At 36.7% G+C, this 25,648-nt stretch overlaps 1 protein-coding gene across 2 annotated transcripts in view; it reads left to right on the forward strand.

Moving 5' to 3' along the window:
• Positions 1-25,648, forward strand: part of LOC149178575 (ABC1 family protein) — a 218,264-nt gene that overhangs the window by 134,531 nt on the left and 58,085 nt on the right. For both annotated transcript variants that reach the window (XM_089420387.1, XM_089420388.1), the window contains exons 15-17: positions 593-750; positions 18,977-19,049; positions 19,134-19,328. In XM_089420387.1, the coding sequence (XP_089276513.1) occupies positions 593-750; positions 18,977-19,049; positions 19,134-19,328 (426 nt within the window). The remainder of the gene's footprint in view (positions 1-592; positions 751-18,976; positions 19,050-19,133; positions 19,329-25,648) is intronic.

The raw sequence follows: 25,648 nt of genomic DNA on the forward strand, positions 1-25,648 counted from the left end.
CTCTCAGCAATGAGCCTATCCTTTTAGAAGAAAAAGAGCAGCAGAGACATAATTGGAAGAGCCCAAATGTATGAAAATTGCTATTCAGATACAGCTTTGTTAGTAGAAAAATGAGATGTAACTTGTTTTTAAGATACAGAAAATGAAGACATTACAGTCTTCAAACCAGTTGCCAAACTGGTTTGAGGCCTGGTTTATAGGCTTCAAAGGTCTGACTGTCTGGTTCTGGTTTTGATTTGGATGGTTTTAAAAACACTGCTGGAGATACCTTAGAAAGATAAGAAGGAAAAAGTTAAAAAAAAATGAATCTTCAACCTTCCAAATCTTTCTATTCATTCTTTGAGAATCTGCAACTAGGCAGTAGTTCTACAATCCTACAAACCAGGCTGCACTCATGTAGAGCCTCTGTATTAAGCAACAGATTGTCTTTTTTTTTTCTTAACTATCCTTCTCATCCTCATTGTGATAAATTTGCATTGTCCAATTTGCCTTAGTGATGGTATCCTCTAGTTAAAATTTCTATTGCTGTTGTTGATTGTGTTGGGAGAGAGATTATTTTTTATTAATGTTTCTTTTTCTCACTGTGTTGCAGGTATGTGCATATAAAGATGGGAAGGTTATCATAGATACTGCGGCGGGAACTCTTGGGAAATATGATCCTCGGCCAGTACAGCCTGACAGCCTGTTCTCTGTTTTCTCAGCCACCAAGGGTGTGACTGCAGGGCTTGTCCATTGGATGGTAGATAAAGGGTGAGATTAGTTATTCATTTTGTCTGTTTTTCAAACTGTTCTAGTGATCAGACTTAGTCTAATCAACATGTATTATATTTGTACCTTTGTACGCTTTGTAGTTTATAGTTATCTTTTTGGTGACTTGGTGACTTAGTGTAGTGAATGGGCATTACTTTTGTACACTTTGTAGTTTATAGTTATCCTTTGGGTGAGTTGGTGACTTAGTCTAGTGAACAGGTGTTATATTCGTACAGTGTACTTTCTTATTTTGTACTTTGGTACACTTTGTGGTTTATAGTTGTTTCTTTTGGACGACTAAGTCTAAATTGATCACTCATCCACTTTATGGTGTTTAATTGGAAACTTAGTAAACTTTATTGCTCTCCTCACAGTTTTGTATTTTGTATGTATATTCAGAAATGAGTGGACAACATGTGTATAGTATCTTCTTGCATTGTTTGTATTGTGCTAATGTCATTGAATGTTTCAAAACTCAGACTTAACTTTGGAATGGGATGAGGGTCAACTCGGATTTGACTTAGTCTTGAGCATGACTCAGATCGGTTTGAATTTAATGACTCGGTTTACTAAAAAATACATGCAGTATTTAAATTTTAATGAAAAATATATTTTAAAGATTCCAAACCATTAGAAACTGAATCTGCAGAGTCTGGTCATGTGTATAACATGTAGTGGTGAATATATCAAAATGGCATTGAGTGCAATATCATAAGAAAAAGGCATAATCAATGAGGCTCTAAATGGCCTCTAAAGTCCAAAAAACATGCTGCAAGCTACTGGCCTTACTACAAATCACTGGTCAACACAATCAATCATCAAACTCATTATCATTGCTAGAAATAAGATCCTTAGCATGAGCTACAAGGTCATACTCTGGATTAGTCTTTGGACTTGGCAGACTTCTGAATGACATTTACAACTGCAGTGGTAGTACTAGTAGAAGCATGAGCTGCACGGCTAGTGCTTGCTTATGCCATGCTTGGTGCTACACATACTCCTAGTGGATCCAAATCAAAACCAATCAATTGTGTTAAAATTGGCAACTAGTGCCAAACTCCATGTGGGTCTTCTTATTTATGGCAGCTGATATTTTTCTTGGATTCCTCTCGTCAAGAGGTGTAGGATTGATCTAAAGATCATCCGATTCCGACATGTATTCATGGAGATATGAATTTACTTTTCATTCTGTTTTGGGTTTGATGAAGATGAGATCTAGAGGGAGTGCCCTAGGATATACACTGGCCTAATGATGCCCTAATCCATAGTGAAAGGAAGAAGCCTCATGATGCCCTAATGCTGCCCTAAGGAAGATCAAATCACAGCCATGGAAGGAGATACCCTATAATGCTGTCAAGAAGGTGAAGGATGATTCCCTTATGCAGCAAGGAGAGGCCTATATGCTAGCAACCTAACACTGTCCTGGAGGGGTCATAGCCGCAGACGAAGAATGGTTTTATTCACAACTAGCCACAGTCCAAAAGGGAGACCTTAGCCACAGTAAGGAAGAACCTTAGTTGCAGAGATTTGGCCGCTATCCTGGAGAAGAACCCTAGCCCTAAACGCTGTCTAAGGGAGCTACAATGCACAGCCTAAAAGGGTTCTCTAATCCGCAGTCTATGGGACACTTCTATCCGCTGTCAAGGAAGCCCTAGCCGCAGACAAGGGGAGGCTTACACACACATCTAGACACAGTGAAAGGGAGCATAAAAGAACTCCTAATCCACAGAAAGAAACAGTCCTCAACTGCAGGTCAAGAGGTGACCTCTATCCACCGTGAAGAGTGATTCAAGAAACCCTTATTCGCTGTAATAAGGTGTCTCAAGCACGCTGTCTCAATCTCTGATCTCAGATGGACAGTGGAAGAGGTTAGTGTAATCACAAGAAAGATAAAGGATAGCAGAGTTCTGTTTAGGACTAATATCAGTCAACACATGCTCGGATTCATCTCTGATCTAATACAATGATAAGCGGATAAACTACAGTGAGATGTTTGATGTACAATACGAGTTCGGATGGCTTGTAGTGAACAAGTATTTCGTCATGTGGGAACTCAAAATACAGTGATAAGAATTTCGGTGCTGTTACAGTGGTCACATTTTGGTGACACTTGTTTGAAAGGGCTGAAACTGTGTTAAGTTCTTATGATGCTTGGAGGCTGGTTGATACAGGACTGAAGGTCTGTCTTGTTGCTAGGCTAGGCCGCAGGCCATAGCCAGCAACAATGCTATTCTCAGGATTTCCTATCAGATAGACAGAGCTACTGTCATGGGTTAATATCTATGTTGAGGATTAGTCAGCTAACAAGGGTGCGACATGGTGATAGTGGCAGCATGGTTGATGCAGCACACTGAGGTGCAGCACAGTGATGATGGGTGCAACACTATGATGAGTGCAGCTCAATGATATGAGCAACACAGTGATGGTGCAGCATAGTGTGATGAATGCAGCACAGTGATGGGTACAGCATGGCAATGGAATCACCTGTGTTTAGATCAGCTACCTCATGTGTTATCTTCTTATTGAAGATGTCTGCTTTTACTTTGTCAAGTCAAAATGTTGACTTCTGATGTATATGTACTATCTCTCTCTCTGTTGAACTATTGAAGAATATAAGAAGAATTGATCAAGGGTTTCCCCACATTGGAGTTTGTCCCTGGCTGGTGCCACATCTTATGTCCTCTTATCTTGGCTTATCTTTTGCGATTTATGTTTATGTTCTATTTGCATTTTACTATCATGCCAAATGTGATTGCTAATTTAGAATTGATATTGAGCTAATATGAAAATTGAAGTAAATTTGCTTCCAACATAGAACATACCTTAAATTAACAAATTGCAAGTCATCAATATCATAATTATGATCAAACTCCACCGGGTGAGACTCATCTACTCATTCTGAGGTTGCATCATTATCATACAACACAATGGGATCTATATAAGGTATTTTGCTCAACAAGTGATTGTGCCTTAGTTAGAGGTTGTACTACATGAAGATGAGATCGTTAAAGTATTTTTGTTCCAAATAGTTTCTCTTCATAATGTGAATCTGCGCAAAGACAGATCAATTGCACTCACACCTAAAAGCACTACAAGTTTGACACAAGACTTAAATTGCTAACTTTTGCAATTGAGGGCACTGGCTACCAAATGTCTGTCTCCAATGTGTTGTAAAGACTAAATTAGTTCAACAGATCAATGTTTTAAGATTCGGCCGACTTGGAACCGATTCGGCCGAGTTGGTCCGAGTCAAGGCCTCACCAGGTTGACTCGGTGAGTGAACTGGTTTGGCCTGCTAGGTTATTATTGAGCCGGCTGAGTTGTCTAACAACTCGCCCGGCTCGATAATAACCCAACCGGCTCCGCCGAGTCTGAGCCTACTCGGCTGGGTTGGATGACAGCGGCCCGTGAACTAAAGTTTAAACAACAACAATTTTTATGTTTTATTTTTGCTTTTGGGGGACTCCAAAGTTTTCACTATGATACTTTAATGGTTTTTTGTCCCGAAATAAGTTTCTCTTTTGATCTTGAGAGGTTTGTTTAGGTGGTATCACATATGTAGTAGAGATTCCTTAAGGGATAGCTTCATTCTTCTTCAAAACCTTCCAATAGGTTCTTTGCGCCTTTCTTAAAGCAAACCTAACTTTGTGGCCCCAACCTTGGCCCTCCAAAGATGAGTTTCGAGCCTTGAGTTGATTCCATGTGATGCTACGCCCCTTGATGAGCCTCCAAATGATAAAAAAAACACTAAACTTAAAAGCTTGTATGTTGGACTATTTGATGATATGCCCAAATGCACTGAAGATGCCCCCTGGCTGGCCTTGACCTTGTTTTGGTGGATGGTGCCTTCTTCCAAAGCACATATGAGGATGTTATCATTGAGATGACTTAGGAGGGCTAGCACATCCCTATTTGATGTCAATGCTTACCCTTAGGGGTGCCATGTCACTCACATGCTTGAAAAGGGTGACATAGGGTCTCTCCTAGATGCCATCATGGTGTAGGATGCACCTTTTGAAGATGTACACATGCACTTTGGGACTTTCTTGGAGTGAGGAACACTCTTGGACCCTTGTATTAGTTCCTTGATGACTTAAAATCTATTTTGGAGGATAACGCCATTTCTAGGCTCCTTGGTTATGTGTTTTTGTTTTGATCTCTATATCATCATCATGTATGTATTGGACAGTGCACTGGGTGCCATTTTGATATAATGGATATATTCATGAGTCTACTTTGATCATATGTTGTCTTCTATCTATATTCTAATGCTGTGTGTTTGGAAACATGAATGAAAATCTTTAAAATTATGTTTTTTTTATAAAAAAAATATTTAATGTATTTTTTAGTATTTTACAACGACCGGTCATTGAAATCGAGCCGACTGAGTCGATACAGAGTTAGAGTCGGAGTCGGAGTTGACCCTTGGCCGAGTCAGAGGTAGAGTCAAAGTTTTAAAACATTGCAACAGATTAGATTGTAACTTTGGTAAGAAATTCAAGTATTTAAAGTGACTAGTTACTTGGGCCTACATCAACTTCTAAAATAAAAATAATGTGCAAAATAACTAACTTTTGGTGACATGCTCACCAAACTAACTCATAATCAAAAGAATAAGCCTCTCAAGAGGTCGAATGATCAAGAATACATATCGTTGGGCCTTGTAAGAAACCTGATGAAGTCCATAAGTGCCAAAATGATGAATAAGACTCCCAGAAGTAGTGGACAAGGGGTTGGCCCTTTGTTCTCCAAATAATAAACCTGTGGCGCTCCCAATGGGTATGAGGGCACACAAGTAACCTCATGGGTCTCCAAGTAGGTCGAAGATGCCTATAGACCATTTGTAAGGGCTTAGATGATGGTGTAAGTGATGCCACATCAGCATACAAGTCCTGGGTCATCTTTCAAGTGCATGGTACAACTGTGGGGCCGACTGTGCGTGGTGAACCGGGTGCATCTTCCTCCTCCAATAGGTGAATCTCGAGTGAGCTCTGAACATCTTTGGGGATCCATGGAGTGTTGTCTACTGATGTGGATGGCCATGGGTCTCAACACACACCCTACATGTGCCAATGTAGCTCTCTAGAGGGTTAGGACCTCGTATAGGGAGACAAAACCCAAAATGGAGATTATCTACAGTCCTGCATAAGATCCAATGCATGCCCTAGCCTTCCAATACAACAAGTTATCAAGGAAATGGAGTTAAAAAGATTACAAACCATGGACAATAGGTGGGCACCTCATAATGGCTTGCCCTTCCGTAATGGGCTTTGGCATGTGCTAATGTCTCTAAGCTCCAAATGGGGTTAACCAAGCATCCTATTAGGTGGTTTCCACTTTTAAAGGGGATAGTATGTCCAAGGTACATCCTTCAAAGGGCGGTGGCATGTGATAAAGAGATGAATGAGGTAAGGAATGAAAGGGGCAGCCCTGGGCCACATGTTGGGACCAGGGTACAAGGGTAGCTAATAAAAGGGAAGCCCACACTTGGATATATAATGTATAGGAGGGAGCAATCTTGGTGCATGAGGTGCCCCGACCTTGATTTTTCCATCCTTCTTTATATGCCTTTTGCCTTTATTATTTTTCTTTAATTAACTGCTCGGGGTTGAAGGGATAAGTGCATGATGTATAAGGTATAGCAGGGGATACCCCCTTTAAGGTAGGGCGGTTCATTGCCTACCAAGGGTTGGGGAAATCATGGGTTCCTAAATGATAAAAGAGGCTCATCTAGGGCCTATAGGAACTAGGGTGATGGCCATGTGAATGGGGTAGAGCTCATGTATTGGCTTTTGCCCACGTGCTAAATGTGTTTGCCTCGACCATCTTTTGCATTTTGTGGTACATTTTCCTGTTGAATGTGATCAGTGATGCTTTTACTTTTCTTTTTAGCTGCATCAACCTTTGGGGCATCGTTCTAGGCCCGACCCAAGGTGTGGGCAAGGGGAAGGGGAGGCTAACCTTATGTGGACCTAGTGGGGGAAGGTGGACCCAAGTGGGAGAAATGATGAATGAGGTTATAATGAATGGACGGGGAGTGATGTATATGGATGAGGGAGAAGGATCACGCAACCAAAATCGGGTTTCCCATGAAGTGCCATCTCGAGAGCCCGAAGGTCAGTAAAAGAAATCCCACAGGACTAGGGTCCAAGGGTAACATGCAAAAGAGGTCTAGGGGACAAGAGCATAGACCTAGCCCACTCTTTCTACTGGATCCCCCATTAATTCATGCCCAAAAGTCTCCATGATAAGTAAACAACAATACTCAATTACCAAATGACAAGTCCTACCTTTAGGTTTGGGAGGCCCACCTTCAAACATATGATCATGACAGACGGGTGAGGGACCACATGGCTTGCTTAGGTGGCGGAGAAATGGCACAACGAGCTAGTGGGCTGTTGGTTGCCAAATGAGGATTGTTGTCACACAGAATGTCTAGGCACCACGACAACGGCTCAGATCGGGGGTTGTCACACTGATCCCTAATCACTCCATTTGAGTTGTCTTCCAATAGCAGACTAAGGGGGGTAGACCCTATGGAAATGGAAAAATGGAATATTAATTGGGAACCAACCAACCTGGGAGACGCAACTAAGCAACCAATACTTGTTTTAGATTGCACAAGATTTAAAGGATTCAAAATGATTTGAAGAAAGTGATACCAATGCCTTGTGGAGTCAACTATCTTGCGAAGAAAATAAGGTTCAAGTAAAGGATGAGAAACTGCCGCTGAAAAGACTCCACTGTCTCATATGCAAATGCAAAATCTAAAACTATGTGAAATGCAAGGACTTGGTTAATTTTAGTTAAATGAAAGTCTAAAATTATCACTGAAATATGTCTTAAATGTTACTTAACTTAAGGCTCAGAAAGGCGGTGATCTAAATGTGAAAACAGGTATTTATACTAGGACTGCAAAATGTAAACTCTGCACAAATAATTACTGAAATGCACAATGGATTGAAATGTAAAACGCTGGAATAAAACACCTTTAAATTCAAAAATTCATTTGTATGAAAAACACAACCAAGATCATTAGATACATAAGTAAAACTAGATTAGTCCTACTTGCATAGGCATGTAAAAAACTAATGAACTTCAAAAATTAAACTAAATGTTTTAAACTTAGATCACATTATTGAAATATCAGTCTAGTAATCTGCGCTTACGTCAAATGTTAAAACGAGCAATATATTCTAAAACAGCAGCCCTGTAACCATGCAATATTCAGAAATTTCTATGTATAACAACAGAAAATTTTAAATGACAAACTCATAATTACAATTTAGAAAATTTCTGAGTTTAATTCTTTCTGATCTATTGATATATTGGATCTAAAAAACTCAGAAATAAATTATTGAAGAATAGTAAAACAATTTGCAAAAGTCACTGAAACTAACTTTTGTTTTTGCAATTAAGCAACAGTAAAAATGTAAATTAAATTTGCTACTAAATTCAGAAAATTTCTGAGTTTAATTCTTTCTGATCTATTGATGTATTTGATTTTAAAACCTAGAAAATTATTGAAAAAATAGTGAAATAATATTCAGAAAATAGCATGCAAAAGTTTCTGAAAGTAATTATATTTTTGAAATGTAATGCAGTGAAAGATGAAAACTAATTTGCCGCTAAATTTCAGATAACTAAAATTTTATGCCAATATTAATTTTGCTTTCAATTAGATCAATGAAAAAGGTAAGAGTTTAGAGGATGTGCACTAGTTAGCCCCTAGCGGCTTGAAGACATTTGAAGATGGGCTGCCCAAGTCACTGAAAATTCTCCAACACAAATGCCAAACTCATAATTTTTTTGTTAAAATTTGTGAAATTTTTTAGGGAAATTTATGGAGAAAATTTTGGAAAAATTAGTGAGGGAATTTTGGTGAAAGAGGGGAGGCCGTAAGGCTGAAAGGGAGGCCAAGAAAGGCGCTGGAGTGTTGAAGTTTCTAAGTTTACTTAATTTAGAAACCCTTCTAAGTTTCTAAGTTTCTAAGATTAGTTGGGAACCAACCAACCTAGGAGACACAACTAAGAAACCAATACTTGTTTTAGATTGTGCAAGATTTTAAGGATTCAAAATGATTTGAAGAAAGTGATACTAGTGCCTTGTGGAGTCAACTATCTTGCGAAGAAAATAAGGTTCAAGTAGAGGATGAGAAATTGCTGCTGAAAAGACTCCACTGCCTCATATGCAAATGCAAAATGTAAAACTATGTGAAATGCAAGGACTTGGTTAATTTTAGTTAAACGAGGGCCTAAAATTATTACTGAAATATGTCTTATATGTTATTTAACTTAAGGCTCAGAAAGGTGGTGATCTAAATGTGAAAGCAGGTACTTATACCAGCACTGCAAAATATAAAATTTGCACAAATAATTACTGAAATGCACAATGGACTGAAATGTAAAATGCTGGAATAAAACGCCTTTAAATTCAAAAATTCATTTGTATGAAATATTCAACCAAGATCATTAGAGACATAAGTAAAACTAGATTAGTTCTACTTGCATAAACATGCAAAAAACAAATGAACTTCAGAAATTAAACTAATTGTTTTAAACTCAAATCACATTAATGAAATATCAGTCTAGTAATCTACACTTACATCAAATGTTAAAACGAACAATATATTCTAAAACAATAGTCTTGTAACCATGTAATATGCAGAAATTTCTATGTATAACAACATAAAATTTTAAATGACAAACTGATAATTACAATTCAAAAAATTTCCGAGTTTAATTCTTTCTGATCTATTGATGTATTGGATATAAAAAACTCAGAAATAAACTACTGAAGAACAGTAAAACAATGTGCAGATTTTTTTTTGCAAAAGTTACTGAAACTGACTTTTATTTCTGTAATTAAACAATAAAAATGTAAATTAAATCTGCTGCTAAATTTAGAAAATTTCTGAGTTTAATTCTTTCTGATCTATTGATGTATTTGATCTAAAAACTCAGAAAATTACTTAAAAAAACAGTGAAATAATATTAAGAAAAAAGTATTTAAAATTTTCTGAAAGTAATTATATTTCTGAAATGTAATGCAATAAAAGATGAAAACTAATTTGCTGTTAAATTTCAAATAACTAAAATTTTATGCCATTATTAATCTTGCTTTCAATTAGTTCAATGAAAAAGGTAAGGGTTTAGAGGATGTGCACCAGTTAGCCCCTAGGGGCTTGAAGACACTTGAAGATGGGCTGCCCAAGTCATTGAAAAATCTCCAATGCAAATGCCAAACTCAATTTTTTTTGTTAAAATTTGTTAAATTTTTTAGGGAAATTTATGGAGAAAATTTAGGGAAAATTAGTGAGAAATTTGGTGGCTGAAAGGGAAGCTAAGAAAGAGGCTGGAGATGGCCAGCGCAAGGCCTCAAGGCCCTAAAAAATTTTTGCCCACGATCTTCTTGAAAATTATTTTCAACGTGCAAACAAAATGGAGATGCCCTCTGCGGCTTAGATCTCTCTTCGGAATCCACAAAAATTACCTGCAATTTTCAGATCTGTTCCTGCATAAACAAAAGATAGAAAAGGCCCAAAGCCTGTATATACAAAAATATAAAATACCCAAAACCCCAATGAATTAAAAAAATTGATATTTACAAATCTACAATAATATTCTACAGATCTAACATATCTGCAGATCAAAGCCCTCTATTAGTCAAAATTAAACAAATTCTTGCATAATATTTAGAAATAAATTTGAAGTTTTAGAGAGGCACAAGCCTAAGAAAAACCTGCAAGTAAAATATTCTATAAAATGAGTTCAAAAATTAAAAAGATAGTGGGCTCTTTTGATTCTATAAACTGAGAGTCAGTTGGTCCAGTTGAGGACTTCCGCAAACACCCAAATTCTGAATGATAACTTCTGCATGCTTAAATCTTCTTGTTAGATTAATAGAGATTTAAAAAATGATCATAAAATTATCAAGAAATAGAGATAGCTGCTACTTTTATCAAATTAAAATGATATTCTAAAATAACTTAGAAATCTGTGCAAGATATCTGAACACAGATCAATTCTCAAAGGCTATTAACTAGCAAATGCAAATAAAAGCAACAAAGTATGAAGAACAATATTATCACATAAATCTAAAAGAGGAACACCACGATTTGAAACCCCAAAGTCTTTGCGTTTTATTAACCAGAAAAAATTACAAAAAACTTTCTTAGAACAAGTACACGATTCAGAAATCGGATGCAAATAATGGAGAGAGGCCTCTCATTTATCGGAAAATTCTCCAACGGCTAGTTGCCTTGATTCCCATCAAAGCAATCTCAACCGTTGATGAAGATCAAATGATCTTTTAATCATCATCGTTGAAATAAGGTTACTTTTTGAGGAAATTCGAATTTCACTTTTAATTTCCTTTTAATTAACTAAAAAATGATTATTTTGAGTTAATTGTCTCAAAAAGTTGACTTTGACTTAATCACTATGCCCCAAGGGTTCAAAATATCAGTGTTGATAATATCGGTATCGGGAAAATATCGGCAAAATATCGGCAAATATCGGCAAGCATAAAAAATAATTTTTTCAAATTTTTAAATATAGCCGATATTTTGCCGATATTTTCCGATATTTGCCGATATTTTGAAAATATCGCGATATTTTCTCGGCGATATATCGTTTTGCCGAAAATATCGCGATATTTCCGAATATCGCCGATATTATCAACAGTGCAAAATATCTTGAAATTTTCAATACTCCTTTGGCCGGGGACCTCCAAAAATTAAAAACTTTAAAACCGATGAATTTTAAATGTTGGAGAATTTAATTTTTCCTAGGACTTAAATTAATTAAATTTTTGGCTCAAGCATTTTAATTTATTTTAGCCAGAATTTTTAATTAATTGACTCATGAGGGGATTATTAATTTTTCGAACCCTCTAATATTTAGCCATGGTGTCTAACTACGAGGGACCATGCACTAAATTTTTTTGACATGAAATATTACATTTCTAACCTATGAAGGGGGAACACCTGTTTTCTATAGGCCCTCAATCATTACCCATTTATGCGACACAAAATATGATCTAGTAGACGAAATGACTTGTAATAAAATAATCTAATCAAATAGTTAAAATTATTCCCAAATCACTTTTACAGAGACTATAAATAATACTAGGACTCATTTAAAATGCTAATGACAAAATCCAACCTAGCTTTGGGGTGAGTCTGGAGGGAAAAACTCTGTCGATCATCTGTGTTTAGAAACACACATCAATTTCGTGAAACTAAAAACCTCCTAGGATAAAAATCATCATCAGAAAAATAAATTCACCTAGGTTGTTACATACATTTGTCTTACTAGGATCATTTACATTACAAAATGCAGAATGGTTTTACAAAACTCCAGTGTACATATAGTTGATAATGATGAATCTGTGGATCATCTGAGTGCTCGGACATGATGGAAATCCATGCGCGAAAAGATGTATAGCTATGGAGTAGTTGACATGGAGTGGTCAAGAAGGACCATCTTGGAGATTTTTTCTTCTCCTAGGGATATCACCCATAAAAATGGTGGGTAACAAATCTTAAGATAAAATATTAGATCATATAGTGAATCATATCACCTAAGATAATTTGTACCAATAGAATGTTGTTACTGTTGACAAATGAAATAACAATTAAATATGCAACACAATATAGTATCAAACACATAACTAGCACATACCACAAATCAACAAATAGAACACCATGAATTGATCCCCAAAGTTTTTTTATTAGGAGCAAAATATTTCTTGTAGATCGGAAGCTCAGTACATAAGTTACAAGATCACCTCATCCAAAGATGGAAAATAGAAGCTAAATGGCTTTTTTATATAGGGAAAACCCCTCCAAGTGGAAAATAACGACTAGTTTGCTTGATCCTCATCAAAATAATCTCGACCGTCGAAAATAACTTGATCATCTTTTAATCTCTATCATCAAATTTTTATTTTTGAGGAAAAATTCGAATCTATCTTAAAACCATATTTTATTAATCCAAAAAGTAATATTTTGGATTAAGTTTCTCAAACAATTGACTTTGACTTAACCACCATGGTCCAAGTGTTCAAATTTTGTTAAAATATCCATTTTTCCCTTGGTGGAAGACCTCCAAAAATGGACTTCTTTTTGACCCACTAATTTTTGATTATTTTCCACTGGGAGAGATTATTTTTTCTATAATTATTTTTTGACACAAAATTAATTAATTTTCTGGCTGAGGGTTTTTATTTAATTTGGCTAGAAAAATGAATTAATTGACTCTAGAGGTGATTAATAATTTTTTCATCCTCAAATATTTTAGCCATGCTGTCTAGCTATGAGTAACCATGCACTAAAATATTTTTTACATCAAATAATTACAAATTCAACCCTTCAAAGGGGAAAACACCTTTAGACCTAGACCCTCAATAATTTACCCAATTCTGCGACACAATATGATCCATTATGAAACCAAGTGTGTGTATAATAAAATAATTTAGTGTAAAGAATAAAATATATATAAATAATGTAAATGATAATAGGCATAAATAATAGTTAGTTAAGCTAGTAATTATGTTGAAGAGGCATGTCTAAATGAGACATGATTCTTCATGAAGAGACACTTGCTTGATATATAAGCAAGCCTCTCATTCTCATTTGTAAATTGATTATCATTCTTATTCTTATTCACATATTTAATATAATATTTATATCCTCAATGGATAATTTCATATTCCAAGTTTTCTGGAGTAATTAGTTTTTAGAAGGAACTTTGTTCCCTTCATTTAGCCATGGCATCTAATTATGAGGGATCATGCATGAGAATTATTCCTAGACACACTTTTACATCAGACTCGATAAACACTAGGACTCACCTCAGACCTTGTCAGTGAGTTCCACCCTAGCTTGGGATTATCGTTGGAAGAAAAACTCTACTGATTATGTGTGTTTACAAACACATACAATTCGGGAAGGTTAAAAAAGTTTTAGGATGAAATCCTTTGCCAAAATTAGAGGCTTACCTAGGTGTTGTTACATAATTAAATGGTCATACTAGCATTATTTACAATAATTCTTGCAGAAATTGGGAATACAATGACGACTTCACGTTGGCAGATGATTTTGGTCTCTGAATTTTTTTCTCCATTTCTTAGTACACTGCTTTTTGGAACTGTTGACAAAGTGTGGTCAATAGTTCCCTTAACAATTTAAATAAAATTTAATTTAAATTTTAATCAATTTTTGGGAGTTGGCCGTCAACATATTCAGACCTATCCTCCTCTAGGCCGAGAGCATTTTGGATCACTGGTGTGAGGTGTTTCTAAGGGCTCATCTTTGTGGTTTTGCAGGAGACTTCTTCAAGCCTTTCCTATTGTAGAGATCCATCATCTTTTTAGGCTTTTGGTTGACAAATTTGAAAGATCTTGAGCCACCTCTTTGCAATCATTCTGCGGAAGGGCCGAAAGCATTTAAGAAATTGATCCTTGGTTGAATTTTAACTAATCTCAAGTGGATCAATTTTGTTTCTTGAGGACGCATTTTTTGTAACACTCTTACCTCTATTGTATAGCTCCTTGAGGAGAAGAGCCTTTCCCTTTGTCAAAAGGATTCTTCCTTTGTAACATTTATTAACAACTTGTTGACTTATTGACTTAGATCTAGATTTCCTACTAATCCATACCTTGCATCTTGCTGATCATTGCATCCTAGTGGCTTTTCCTATCTTGCGTCTTCTAAATTGTCACTTGATCTAATTGCATTGGAATATTGCACATCTTGTTTCACTTGCTATTGATGATCTAAGTGTCTTTTCTATTTCCTTGCTTAGCAATCTTATCTGCCATTCTTAAGTTGTGTTTGTATCATAAAATTTTCACTTATTTCCTTGTCTAAACTAAGTGAAAATCATCTTAAATAAGCACTTTAAAGGCATTATGGGATTTTTTGCTCTAACTCATTTACGTCTAATTATCATTTTTGTTCTTGTTTCATTGGGTTATCATTACATGTTTCATTGATCCTTGTATAAGCTAATCTTGTGCTGTAAGTGTTTATCATAACCTTGTGGATTGCCATCTATTTCTTTGAAGCATCTTGACATCATTGTATCTCGTTGAAGCATTGCATCTTGTATTTGCATCTTAGATTTTAGATTTTTCATCGTTAAAGTCTACCTCCAAGCATAAGATTGGTTGAATAGAAAGTTAGAACCACCTTCTCCACCCTTCAATTTAAGAGCTAGACCCTTACTCAACGGTTAAAACATGTGAACTTGCAGTTCTCTTGTGGGCAATCCCTTGTAGGAACAGAGGCACTTGGGTCGTTAAAAGCTGTGTGGAAAAAGTCTACAAAAAATCACGATTTAATCCTAAAAACGCGATTTTTTGAACTAAACGATTTAATCCCCCAACTTTTTGGCGACTTTTTCACAAAGGAAAAAATCGCGATTTTTTCCTTGTACTTTGGATTTAATCGGGACTCGACCCAAAAAGTCTGCCTCCCTTCCCAGGCTGTGGATAAAGAGGCCTAAAGGTGAAAAAACTGTAAATTGAAGCTTCCATCCATGCATTTTCAAGTTATTGCATTGTATTGTTTGTCATACTTCTTGCGTGCATAGTAGTCTCATTTGTAATCTGTTAGTTTTGAGGTTAAGATATGTTTTTGTTTTCCAAAGAAAAACAAATCTTTACTTCATATTTCTAGTTAGAAAACAAAGTGTACATTGGCTAAGGCTCTAGGCTCTCAGTGATCCAGACTCTAACAACTACTGCCCCTTCAAAAGATTACAAAAGTACCAAAAGGACAGGCATACAACAGTTTTCCGTAGAAAGAACCCCACACCATCAAAAACATTGTTACAGTTGTTGAATGCTTCCAGAAGAAACAACAAAGAGGAAGTCATGAAGATCAAACAACAACAATCTGTCCCAAAAAAACAAAACCAGTGCCTCAAAAAAGAACCCGTTTTTTAGACAGGAAAAAAGTACCTGTGAAATCTTGTGACAACAAAGATCCTTCCTGTAATGAGAGCACGTTTTGAAAGGGAATCTTCTTTAGTGGTGAACTCCCTCTAAATGTGGGGAAAGGTTATGTATCAGAAGTGGATTTTACCTCCAAGAGTTTTTGAGTAATAGATGCCAAGACTAGGTTAGTAATCTAACATCTACTGTTTTCTCAGAAAATAAGTAGCTTGGAGTCACCGAGCGTTAATTTTCACATCTACTGTGTTTTTGAATAATAGATGCCAAGACTAGGTTAGTAATCTAACATCTACTGTTTTCTCAGAAAATAAGTAGCTTGGAGTCACCGAGCGTTAATTTTCACATCTACTGTGATACTCACTGTTAATTTTCATTGGACCTACCACCTGACACCTTATTACCCAAGCAGATTACAATCTACTGAATAAATGCATGACTTATTTCTTAATACAATTAGCAGAAACAAAAATTAAAAGGGGAAGAGGATCTCAGTGACTGATTACTTGATGACTTTTAGATGACTCATGATATACATTTATTATATTTTTTGTTGATATTTTGACTCTTGAGAGTTGAGACTCAGACAGGACTCAAAATTTAGGAGTTAATTCACTATTTTGATATGTGATGTAGCACTAGACTTCATATACATATTATATATTAGCTTTCTTTACATGTTTATGTGGAAATGCATTTATTTGATGTTGTGGATACTCTAGATGTTAAAAAAAATAAAAATAAAAATGAATGATTTTGTGTTTTTTAATTTTGCCGACTTTTTAAAAAAACTCCCAACTTTGACAAGTTTTTCAACTTTTGGACCCTTGCCGAATTAATCTCGACTTTGACTTTTTCCACATTGGTTAAAAGTCCTAGGTAGGTATTGTTAATGAGGCTTTAGCCTCGTTCCCCAACACTTCCTTCTACAACCTTGTTTAAGACTAGTTTTTGACAATTGAGGAGAAGGCCTTCACCTTAGATTAGGCATTTTAACTAAAATTGACCAAGATCGTTGCATCTCACTTAGCTTAGTCTTGCATTCATTCTAACTTTCTCTCATTTGGCATATTGTTGATCTGTGAGCATTTTATTTCACTTGCAATATTTCATTACTGCTCTTATACTTGTCATTTAATTTCCTTGCTCATTATCCTTTGATATTGTTCTATTTCATCTTTGAGCTAAAGTACAAGTTTCTTTCATTTTTGCAAGCTATATTTTCTGCTCATATTTCAATATTGTCCTATTTTTGTATTAACACTTGCCTTGCAGCATTGCTGTTATTGTAACTTGAAGGATTCATTTATTTGCAAGTATCTTGATTCATATTTGAGCATCGTTTCAAGGCACTGGTCTATCATTTATACATCTTGTGTTTGTCATAATCTTAACTGAATCTATCTTATATACATTGCTCATAAACACTTATACTTACTCTAGTTGATAATCAAGTTACATTAAAAATAATTGCCTTGCCCTTAGATCTCCTAGACTTTTGTTTAAACCTAAGCAACTGGATTCGTTATATAGGGTCCACGAATCTGAATCCGGCGTGTCGGACACGATTTGCCCAAAAATCGTGTCCAAAAAACATGACACGTCGAATCCTATTATGACATGTCGAATCCCAAGCGTGTCACGAAATTCACCAGCATGTCACGATTTTTGACATCGTGTCCTGTTTTCCAGGACTCGTTTGGCGGAAAAGTGACCTGCGCGGGTTAGAAAAGGCCGCATTTGTTCATTACAGCCACATTGTTTATCATTTGGCCCCGCAATCTATAAAGCGGATGCTTCAAACATGACTGAGATAAATATCCTATATTATGCGTTGATGACCGAATGTTAGAATGTTGAGAGTATTCTTTTTATGCGTGGATGACCAAATGTTAGAATGTTGAGAGTTTTCTTTTTATGCGTGGATGACCGAAAGTTAGAATGTTGGGAGTTTTCTTTTTATGCGTTGATGACCGAATGTTAGAATGTTGAGAGTTTTCTTTTCAAAGAGTAAAGTGGGAAAGCATGGCTAACTTAACAGTGCAATTACCAGCGGCTGACATTAACCTAACACTACATCCTACCAATCTCAACAAACACCCAACATCCGCCAAAATATAATACAACCTTAAAGCGGACTTCTAGAGTTTAGATGAGGAGACAGTGCTATTAAAATGGGTATCAATAATTTCCACGATGTCAAAAATTAAACTGGATGGCTTCATATATTATACCAAATAAAAAGACTAAAAGCCACATGTGATGTTCTTTCTGGGACTGCGTGGAAAACAATCACCAACAAATAATATATTAAAATATGTTAGTCCATATTCATAAAACGTTGTTAGTCCCTATATATTTTTAGAGTCGTTTTTTTGGTGCCAAATTAATTCACATTTTCCAATTACTTTCGATTCATATTTATTCCGGTCAGTTTATCAATACAGTCATCTGTTTATCATTTTGTATGTACTATGCATGCTATAGATGAAGATCTATGATGAATCCCGAATCCCTGTGTCAGGGGACTTAGGTTTAAACGAGTTTTCCATCTTTTAGGGACTAAGCCTCCCTTAGCTTGTCTAGGAGAGAGCTTAAACGGAGTGAGTAGGGAATAGGTGACAGCCACTGCTCTGAGCGTGCGCCATAAATATTATACCTTGTGGGGTTGGAAACTTTTCTCACATTTAGGTGTACATCTTAGGGGACAACAATGTCCTTTATGATTGATACTGTACTTTCAAAGAATGTTTCACTGCTGTGACTGGTTGGAGATAAGGTCAAGAAACTTGAAGATGCAGCAAATCTATAAAATTACAGTCACATTGTGCTTTTGATTAGTTAAAGCAAAAAATTTGATTACAGTGCAATGCCATTTATTGTGCAAACATGTATTACGAATGGTTTAATGTCTATTATTTAGTTTTTTGTATTACTTTTATATTAATAAGAAACAGTCTTTATAAGAAACAGTCTTTACAGTACCACTAAAACATATAAGCTACAATTTTTTATATACAGGTCATAAAGTTTGGTGAATTGCCTGCATAAATTCTATAGTTTGACACAACGATAACCAATAGTTAACTAGTTTGTTTTTGAGTACAAATTAGAGCATTCTAAGTTTAACTTGCATATAAAGAGGCAGTTAGAATTTTATTTTTTTTGAATTTTAATATTTTTCCTGTGCCAATAGGTTTGTTATATAGCTTACAGAATTGGATGTTGAAATGTTGGATAAATTTCTGGTAACTTGTATTATTTCCAGGAAGTTCAGTCTTGATGACATTGTGGCAAACCTGTGGCCTGACTTTGCTGTTAATGGAAAAGAAGCATGCAAGGTGCATATGATATTTCTGTTATTTAAACTATCAATGGCGTTGGCTAAAGTTCTTTCCAATAATCTTTACCTAAAATCTTGGCAGGTTGCTCATGTCCTTAACCATACAGCTGGACTTCATAATGCCATGTTGGATGTCATTAAGGAAGATCCTTACTTAATGTGCAATTGGGAGGAGTCATTAAAGAGAGTAGCTACAGCAAAACCTGAATCTGCTCCTGGCTCTGAGCAGAAATATCATTCCCTGTCTTTTGGTTGGCTCTGTGGGGGGTTAATAGAGGTAAGATAACTTTTGTTGTTCCTCTTTGAATAGTTTGCTTAGACATCTTCTGCACTCTTCTGCTTCTGCTTTAAGTTATCTTGTACATTCTGTGCAGAATTAACGGACTGAGACATTTATTTTTTAAAGTGAATGGAAACTCAATAGTGGGAATCTGGTATAGTGCAAATCAAAACTGAAATATAATTAATAAAAGGTAATTGGCATCTGTGATCCAACCTGTATGCAATAAAATAATTGAATGCCTCTACATGTGTGCCCAACAGTATGTGTTCCAACAAACATATATGGTTTAAAGTGCATCTTTTAATAAGACATCTCCACATATTTGCCAATGAAAGGGTTAAGTGCTTCATGGTAGAACAAAACCTCATACCATGATAAACCATTCCAAGTGATATAAACCCCCAAATGGACTGGGGTACTCACACATAGGCTCCAATCATAATCCACGTCTAGTCATGTCTCAACTCACAACATCATCTTCGAACCCCTTGCTGAGCTAGAAGCATCATAGATGAGTAAGGGTGTAGCACTATTGAATCGTGATGATCAACATATCAGGAACAATACCATGGTGCTAATACAAGTCATGTGAGTAAGCAAGCATCACCACCAACTATTCACTAACATGTTGATCAGCCAACAAAAGATGTGAAACCATCAACAGAGAACCAATCCATAAAAATCCATTATAAAGGAGAAATGAGTCCTCCAATCCAAAGTACTTGAGCAACTGAATGAAAGTACCACCAAAGTAATCTCTAACATTGTAAGTGCGAATTTTAACGTCATTTTCTTATTGCTGCATACAGTTGAACTTCGCTATGATTAGGGCTAATTGTTGCATGAATGAAATGTGCTATTATGTGTCTATTTAGCTTATTATTTGTATGGGCCATTTGTTATCTTGATAAGCTTGCACCATTTGTATGAAGTATAAATACTTGAAAGTCATTTTTCTTCTCTTTCCTCTAACATTGGACGAAGTTTACTTTTGGAGTCTCCTTGAACAAGAAACTAAATCCTTCTTCATTATTATCCTTGACTCCATATCCCCAATCGAATCAGGAACTGGTCCCTCAAAAAGGGTGATCATTTTAACCGTCTTTTTACCCTTCTCCCTTTTTCCCTAGGTCTAGCCCCGTTAGGTCACCTAGGGCATCAATTTCTGGGAAACTGGCCACTAGAAAACTTCGATCTGCTAGATACAACTATGCTAGTGGGTCCCCTTCCTTTCCTCGAAATTTGAAGCAATTATGACAGTGGAATCTCCTGATACCTCGAGCCCTAGCTCTAGGATCAAGTTTTGCCTAGGTGTTCCCAAGGCTAGAACCTAGTAGGATCAATTTGACATCTTTGGGAGAAAATTCTTGTTTGATCCTTTCCCCTCACCTTGGCTAGGTTAAGAACATCATTGGTTGCCAAAATCCATCCCCTAACTTGGGTTGGGTCCACTTGGTCTCGTGTGGTCCCATTATTCACCAAAGCCTATTTAGCAAGGACTACTCGATAATCCAAGTTCTCAAAAGGATTTTAGGGACTGAGAACACTTTTTATAGGTCCTAAACTTTTACCTCAACCCTCCAATCCTCATCACCTTTCCCTAGAAGATCAAGCCCCTTGCTTAAAGAGCAAGCAAGCCCTATCCTTCAAACTCTTATGGAAAGGGAATCATTTGGGTCATTGTGCCCCTTCATTGATCTATACTTTATAAGTGACTTCCCAACTACTGGGTCTCCTCCCATTGGTGAAAGTCCGTAAAAAGTATGGAGTCTTAGCTGTGGTGACAGTGGGCAAAGTCTGCACAGTTGCCCTTGGGCCTTAACCTAGTAGTTGTCCTCATAGGAACCCCTTTTAGGTCCCCTGCTAGTTTGTGCGGTAACGGGCACAATGGTGACATTACATGGTGGCAGGAAATTGATTTTTTGAGCAACAATAAGACATTTGCTGGTAGCCCTCCTTGGGTAGAGTTGAAAAGCATTACACGCAAGTCATAGGGATGACCTGAGGGATCTTGGTTTGAGCCATCATTACACATTAGTGTCCAGTACTTGCAGTAGTATTTGCAACTTGGTACAATGGTTTGGACAAACTGTCTCATTTGACTTTGAATGCACATTCATTCATGAGCAATGTAGTGTAGTGACAACAATAGTGATCGGATATTGTATGGTGATCAATGGATGTAAGAACATTGACAATTTGTTTGTGTAGTGGTTTGATTTGGGTTGTGATTGAGTAAAGGTAGGATTGTGTTTGAGGAACGATTGTGCAGTGGTCAAATTGAGAAGAGTTAAGCATTGAAGCTGCTAGAATTTGACAATGATATAGTGGTAGAGAAGCAAAATCTTCATTACAATTTTCTTATATTGAATCAGAGCTCAGGGGTATCTAGTCTGAAAATTGTGAAACACGGTGTGCCGTCTCTTTAAGAGTGGCAGGGTGGTGTGAGGCAGGTGATTGGAGTCATCGTTAGGTTGGAGCCTGAGAACACTTCAGGGTGGCAGAGTGGTGCTAGGGTAGGTTCTAGCCTGCATAGGGTGTTGTGGCGTCCTTTCAGTTGGGTCTAATAAATTACAGAGTGATGAAGCTGTTGAAGAATCTAGGACTTCTAGGTTATAGTGAGATTCTTTTGATGATGATAACTATTTGGTAACTACTTTTTACTTTTCTTATTAGCACAATCTTCTTCATCAAGTTACCAAAACAAAAGGAGACAAGAACACAAGATGTTGGCTCTTAGCCAAGGCAAAACCTCTTGATCCTATAGAGGAAAACCCTTCTGCAAATTTCTCTTATTGAAGCTTCAATTGACAAATGCCAAACCCTAGACCCTTGACCAGTAGATCCTCCAAGCACAAGACACAGTCTCTCTTCCTTTTGTCCTTCAATCAATGCCTTCTTTTGCTTTGCACCTTGATCTCTTCCTTCGCACTTCTTCTAGCAACTGATAGCTCTTTTTCTAATAACTGCAGAAACCCTAGGTCTCCTTAGAGACCTCTTCTTCCTTTCCTTCTCTACCTCGCTTGGCAATCTTCCTTCTCCTTGATCTTTAGACTAGAGAATTGAGGCTCTTCTTCTAGTGTATCTCTGAGTTAGAGGCTGATCCTCTTAACCCTACTGGAGACTTGATTTCTTTGCATGTGTGGCTGATCTAGGGCTTGACATAGACCCTTTTACTTGCTCCTTTATTTCGCTAGATGTGGGACCTCCTTCGCTTGAGATGGAGGTCTATTTTAAGTCTCTTTTTAGCCCAATCGAACTCTATTAGGTTGCTTCCCTTGTGGATCTGATGTGACTGCAGAACTTCCCTCCTTTCTTCGCACATGTGACAAATTAGGCTCTAAAACATGCCTCCCAAACTCAGTTTCTCCTTTTCCTTCTTCGCTGCTCTAGAATCACCGTCCTTCTCTTTTTCGCACCTCTTTCTTGACTCATTTCTTCGCTGATTTCAGAGATCACTTGATGGTCTAATGGTGAGGTTGAACTGCCATATATATAGGAGTCTGTCCTTCCGTTTGGGCCGACATGAGCTAGTGAGGCCGACTTGACTTTAAGTGCACCAAAAATTCATTCTTTGAGCCAACTTGAAGAGGAGACTTGTCTTTGGTTTGGAGGATCACCCTAAACATATTTCTTTGACTCTAATACATATGTTTACATAGTGTAACGTGTCCACATGGTTCTTCAATAATTACATTGACTCTTTGACTTTCCTAGAAGGACTTAAACATGTGCTTTACCTATCAAATGGGCAAGAAACCCATTTTTATAAATGACAAAAATAATAATTCTTTTCTTTTACAAGTACAAAGATCAAAATTACATTTATTAAGACCGAACCTAGTTAGTCTTTCTTCAACAGAAGCATCCTTCCGACAACAGTTGGTCAACAGAGTGTTGGGGCACTTGTCAAGTTGTGGCTTGACTCATAGGGCATTGGGGCGTCCTTTCAATTGCAACAGGATATTATGGTGTAGTAGCGTCCTACAGATTGTAGGCTATAAATCAAGGGGTTGCAATCTCCTTCAGTTGTCGCTGAGAACTTGATGTAATTAATTTTTCTTTTAAAGAGAAGAAGAAGACAATTACTAAGAAGCATTCAGTTGTTTTTGACCTGGAGGGGGTTTTCCTCCTAAAACCTTGTGTCTACTGTTTTATCTTTCTACACTATTGTATGGTGTTGTCTACTGCATTTTATATCTAATAAAGAATAATAATTGTTATTATTATCCATTCTTAAGGTCATGGCCAAGCCAGACATCAAATTGGTGTATGAGACCCCCTTGTTTGTGGGACAAGGGACCCACCTCCGCAGTGATTTGACTGATAAGTCTACGAAGGCATACATACTGTAGCCCCCTCTGGTTTTGAACTTGTGACCTCTTAGGAGGAAACACATGCTCTTAACTTTTAGGCCCACTCAATAATAATGCTGAAGAATAACTAATGCTCTAAACAAGATTAATACAGTGCCCATTGCTAAGAAATACTGATTCTCGCACCCCCCCCCTCAATATTTCCAACAATTGGTATCGAAGCAGGTTCCTTAAATAGCAACATAATAGCAGGAAGGCAGATTTGAAAGTACAGAGATGGGAAAATCAAAGAAGAAAGCCGCAAGCATTCAAAGGAAGTATATACTATAACGTACTATAACAATGTCCAAATCTAAAGAAAATCAATATTGTACACCAACTCCCAAATTTGATGAAGATAATTATTGGATATGGGAATCTAGAATGGTAGTCCATCTGGAAGCTCATGATGTATGGCAATCTATTGTTTCTGGAGACACATCTACCGACGAAGCTAAAAGGTACAATACGAAAGCCATGAATGTCATTTTTAATGTTTTGCCAAATCTTGTAAAAGCAAAAGTTGGTCAATGCTCAATGGCCAAAATTCTTTGGGAAAGGCTCCATAATCTCTACTCAAAGAAGCATGCAGGTCAAGATATAGATGTTGATAATCATGCGGATCCTGATATCAAGGAATCAAACAATGATGATAGTGAAGAAGTTGAAGAAATGAGTGAAATCAAATTTCAAAATGAAGTTGTCAAAGTTATAAAGGAACTCAAGAGTGAAAAGGAAAGGGCTAAATTTCTGGAAGAACTGAAGGTAGCAAAATGACATATCAGAAGCCTTAATAAGAGGAATGTAGAATCTGAGGAAATCATCAGCAATCTTGGAATCCAATTAGAAGAAGCCGAAAAATCAAAGAGTCAGAGAATTGTACACTCAAAGAAGAAGTTGCTCTATTGAAACTCCAAGTGTAGGAAGCAGAGCAGAAAGAGAAAGATTTGGCAAGTCAATTAAAGGAATCTAGTAAAAGGTATGTATTTGAAGTTGATTAAAAAGAAAAATGAATTGGATATAACTATTGCGAAAATAGAGAGGCTCAAGAAGGAAAATGGAAGGCAAAAGGAACATATACAAATTGTCAATAGAAAAGCAAGAAAGGTCACTCTTCTAAAGCTACAAATAGAATAAGCAGAGAGAAGAAGACAAATCTTGAAAATGCGTTCCAAGAAGACCTTGCTCAAAAACAAGAAGAACTTGACGCAACCCTTAATGAAGTCAACAAGTTCAAGGTTTGACAAAAGGAACATTTGTAGGTTATTGATAGGAAAGATCAAGAATTGGCGCAGATAAAGATAAAGGAAACGAAAGCAGGTAAAGCTCCATGAGACGAAAGGAAAAGCTCTAAATCTTTTTGCAAAATCAGGATGAGGAAAAGATTGAAAATATTGCAGCTCCAAAGGATGATGCTAAAGCCATCAAGGACAATCAACAAAGGACTACACCACCATGTCTGAAGAAGAATGAAGATAACTCATCCAGGTATGCTCGTTCATTTAATGGCTATTGTTTTTCATGTACTAACTATGGACATATGGCTAGGAATTGTGAAGTTGTTGGCAAGTACAACTATCAAAGACCACCGCCGCTAAATAAGAATGAATTCAAACAAGATGACTCATCCAGGTACATACGTTCATTTAATGGTTATTGCTTTTTATGTAATTACTAATAACTATGGACATATGGCTAGGGATTGTGAAGTATTTGGCAGGTACCATTATCATCCGCAAAGCAAGTTTGCAGGATCATGAGATAGGTTTCATGATGTATTTGTCAACAGAGAGTTCGTGCCAGATAGGCCAAGCATTGAATGTTTCAAATGCCATAACTATGGCCACATAGCTCGCAATTGCAGATATCAGATGGAATCTCCTATGGACAACATTGAATGCTTCAAATGTCATAACTATGGGCACATAGCTCGAGATTGTAGGTATAAGAAGGTATGGA

The sequence above is a fragment of the Pinus tabuliformis genome, chromosome 4_1 (genome assembly GCF_031772625.1).
Source record: "Pinus tabuliformis cultivar Carrire ecotype Pingquan chromosome 4_1, CPIR1, whole genome shotgun sequence".
In the NCBI taxonomy this organism is placed as follows: domain Eukaryota; kingdom Viridiplantae; phylum Streptophyta; class Pinopsida; order Pinales; family Pinaceae; genus Pinus; species Pinus tabuliformis.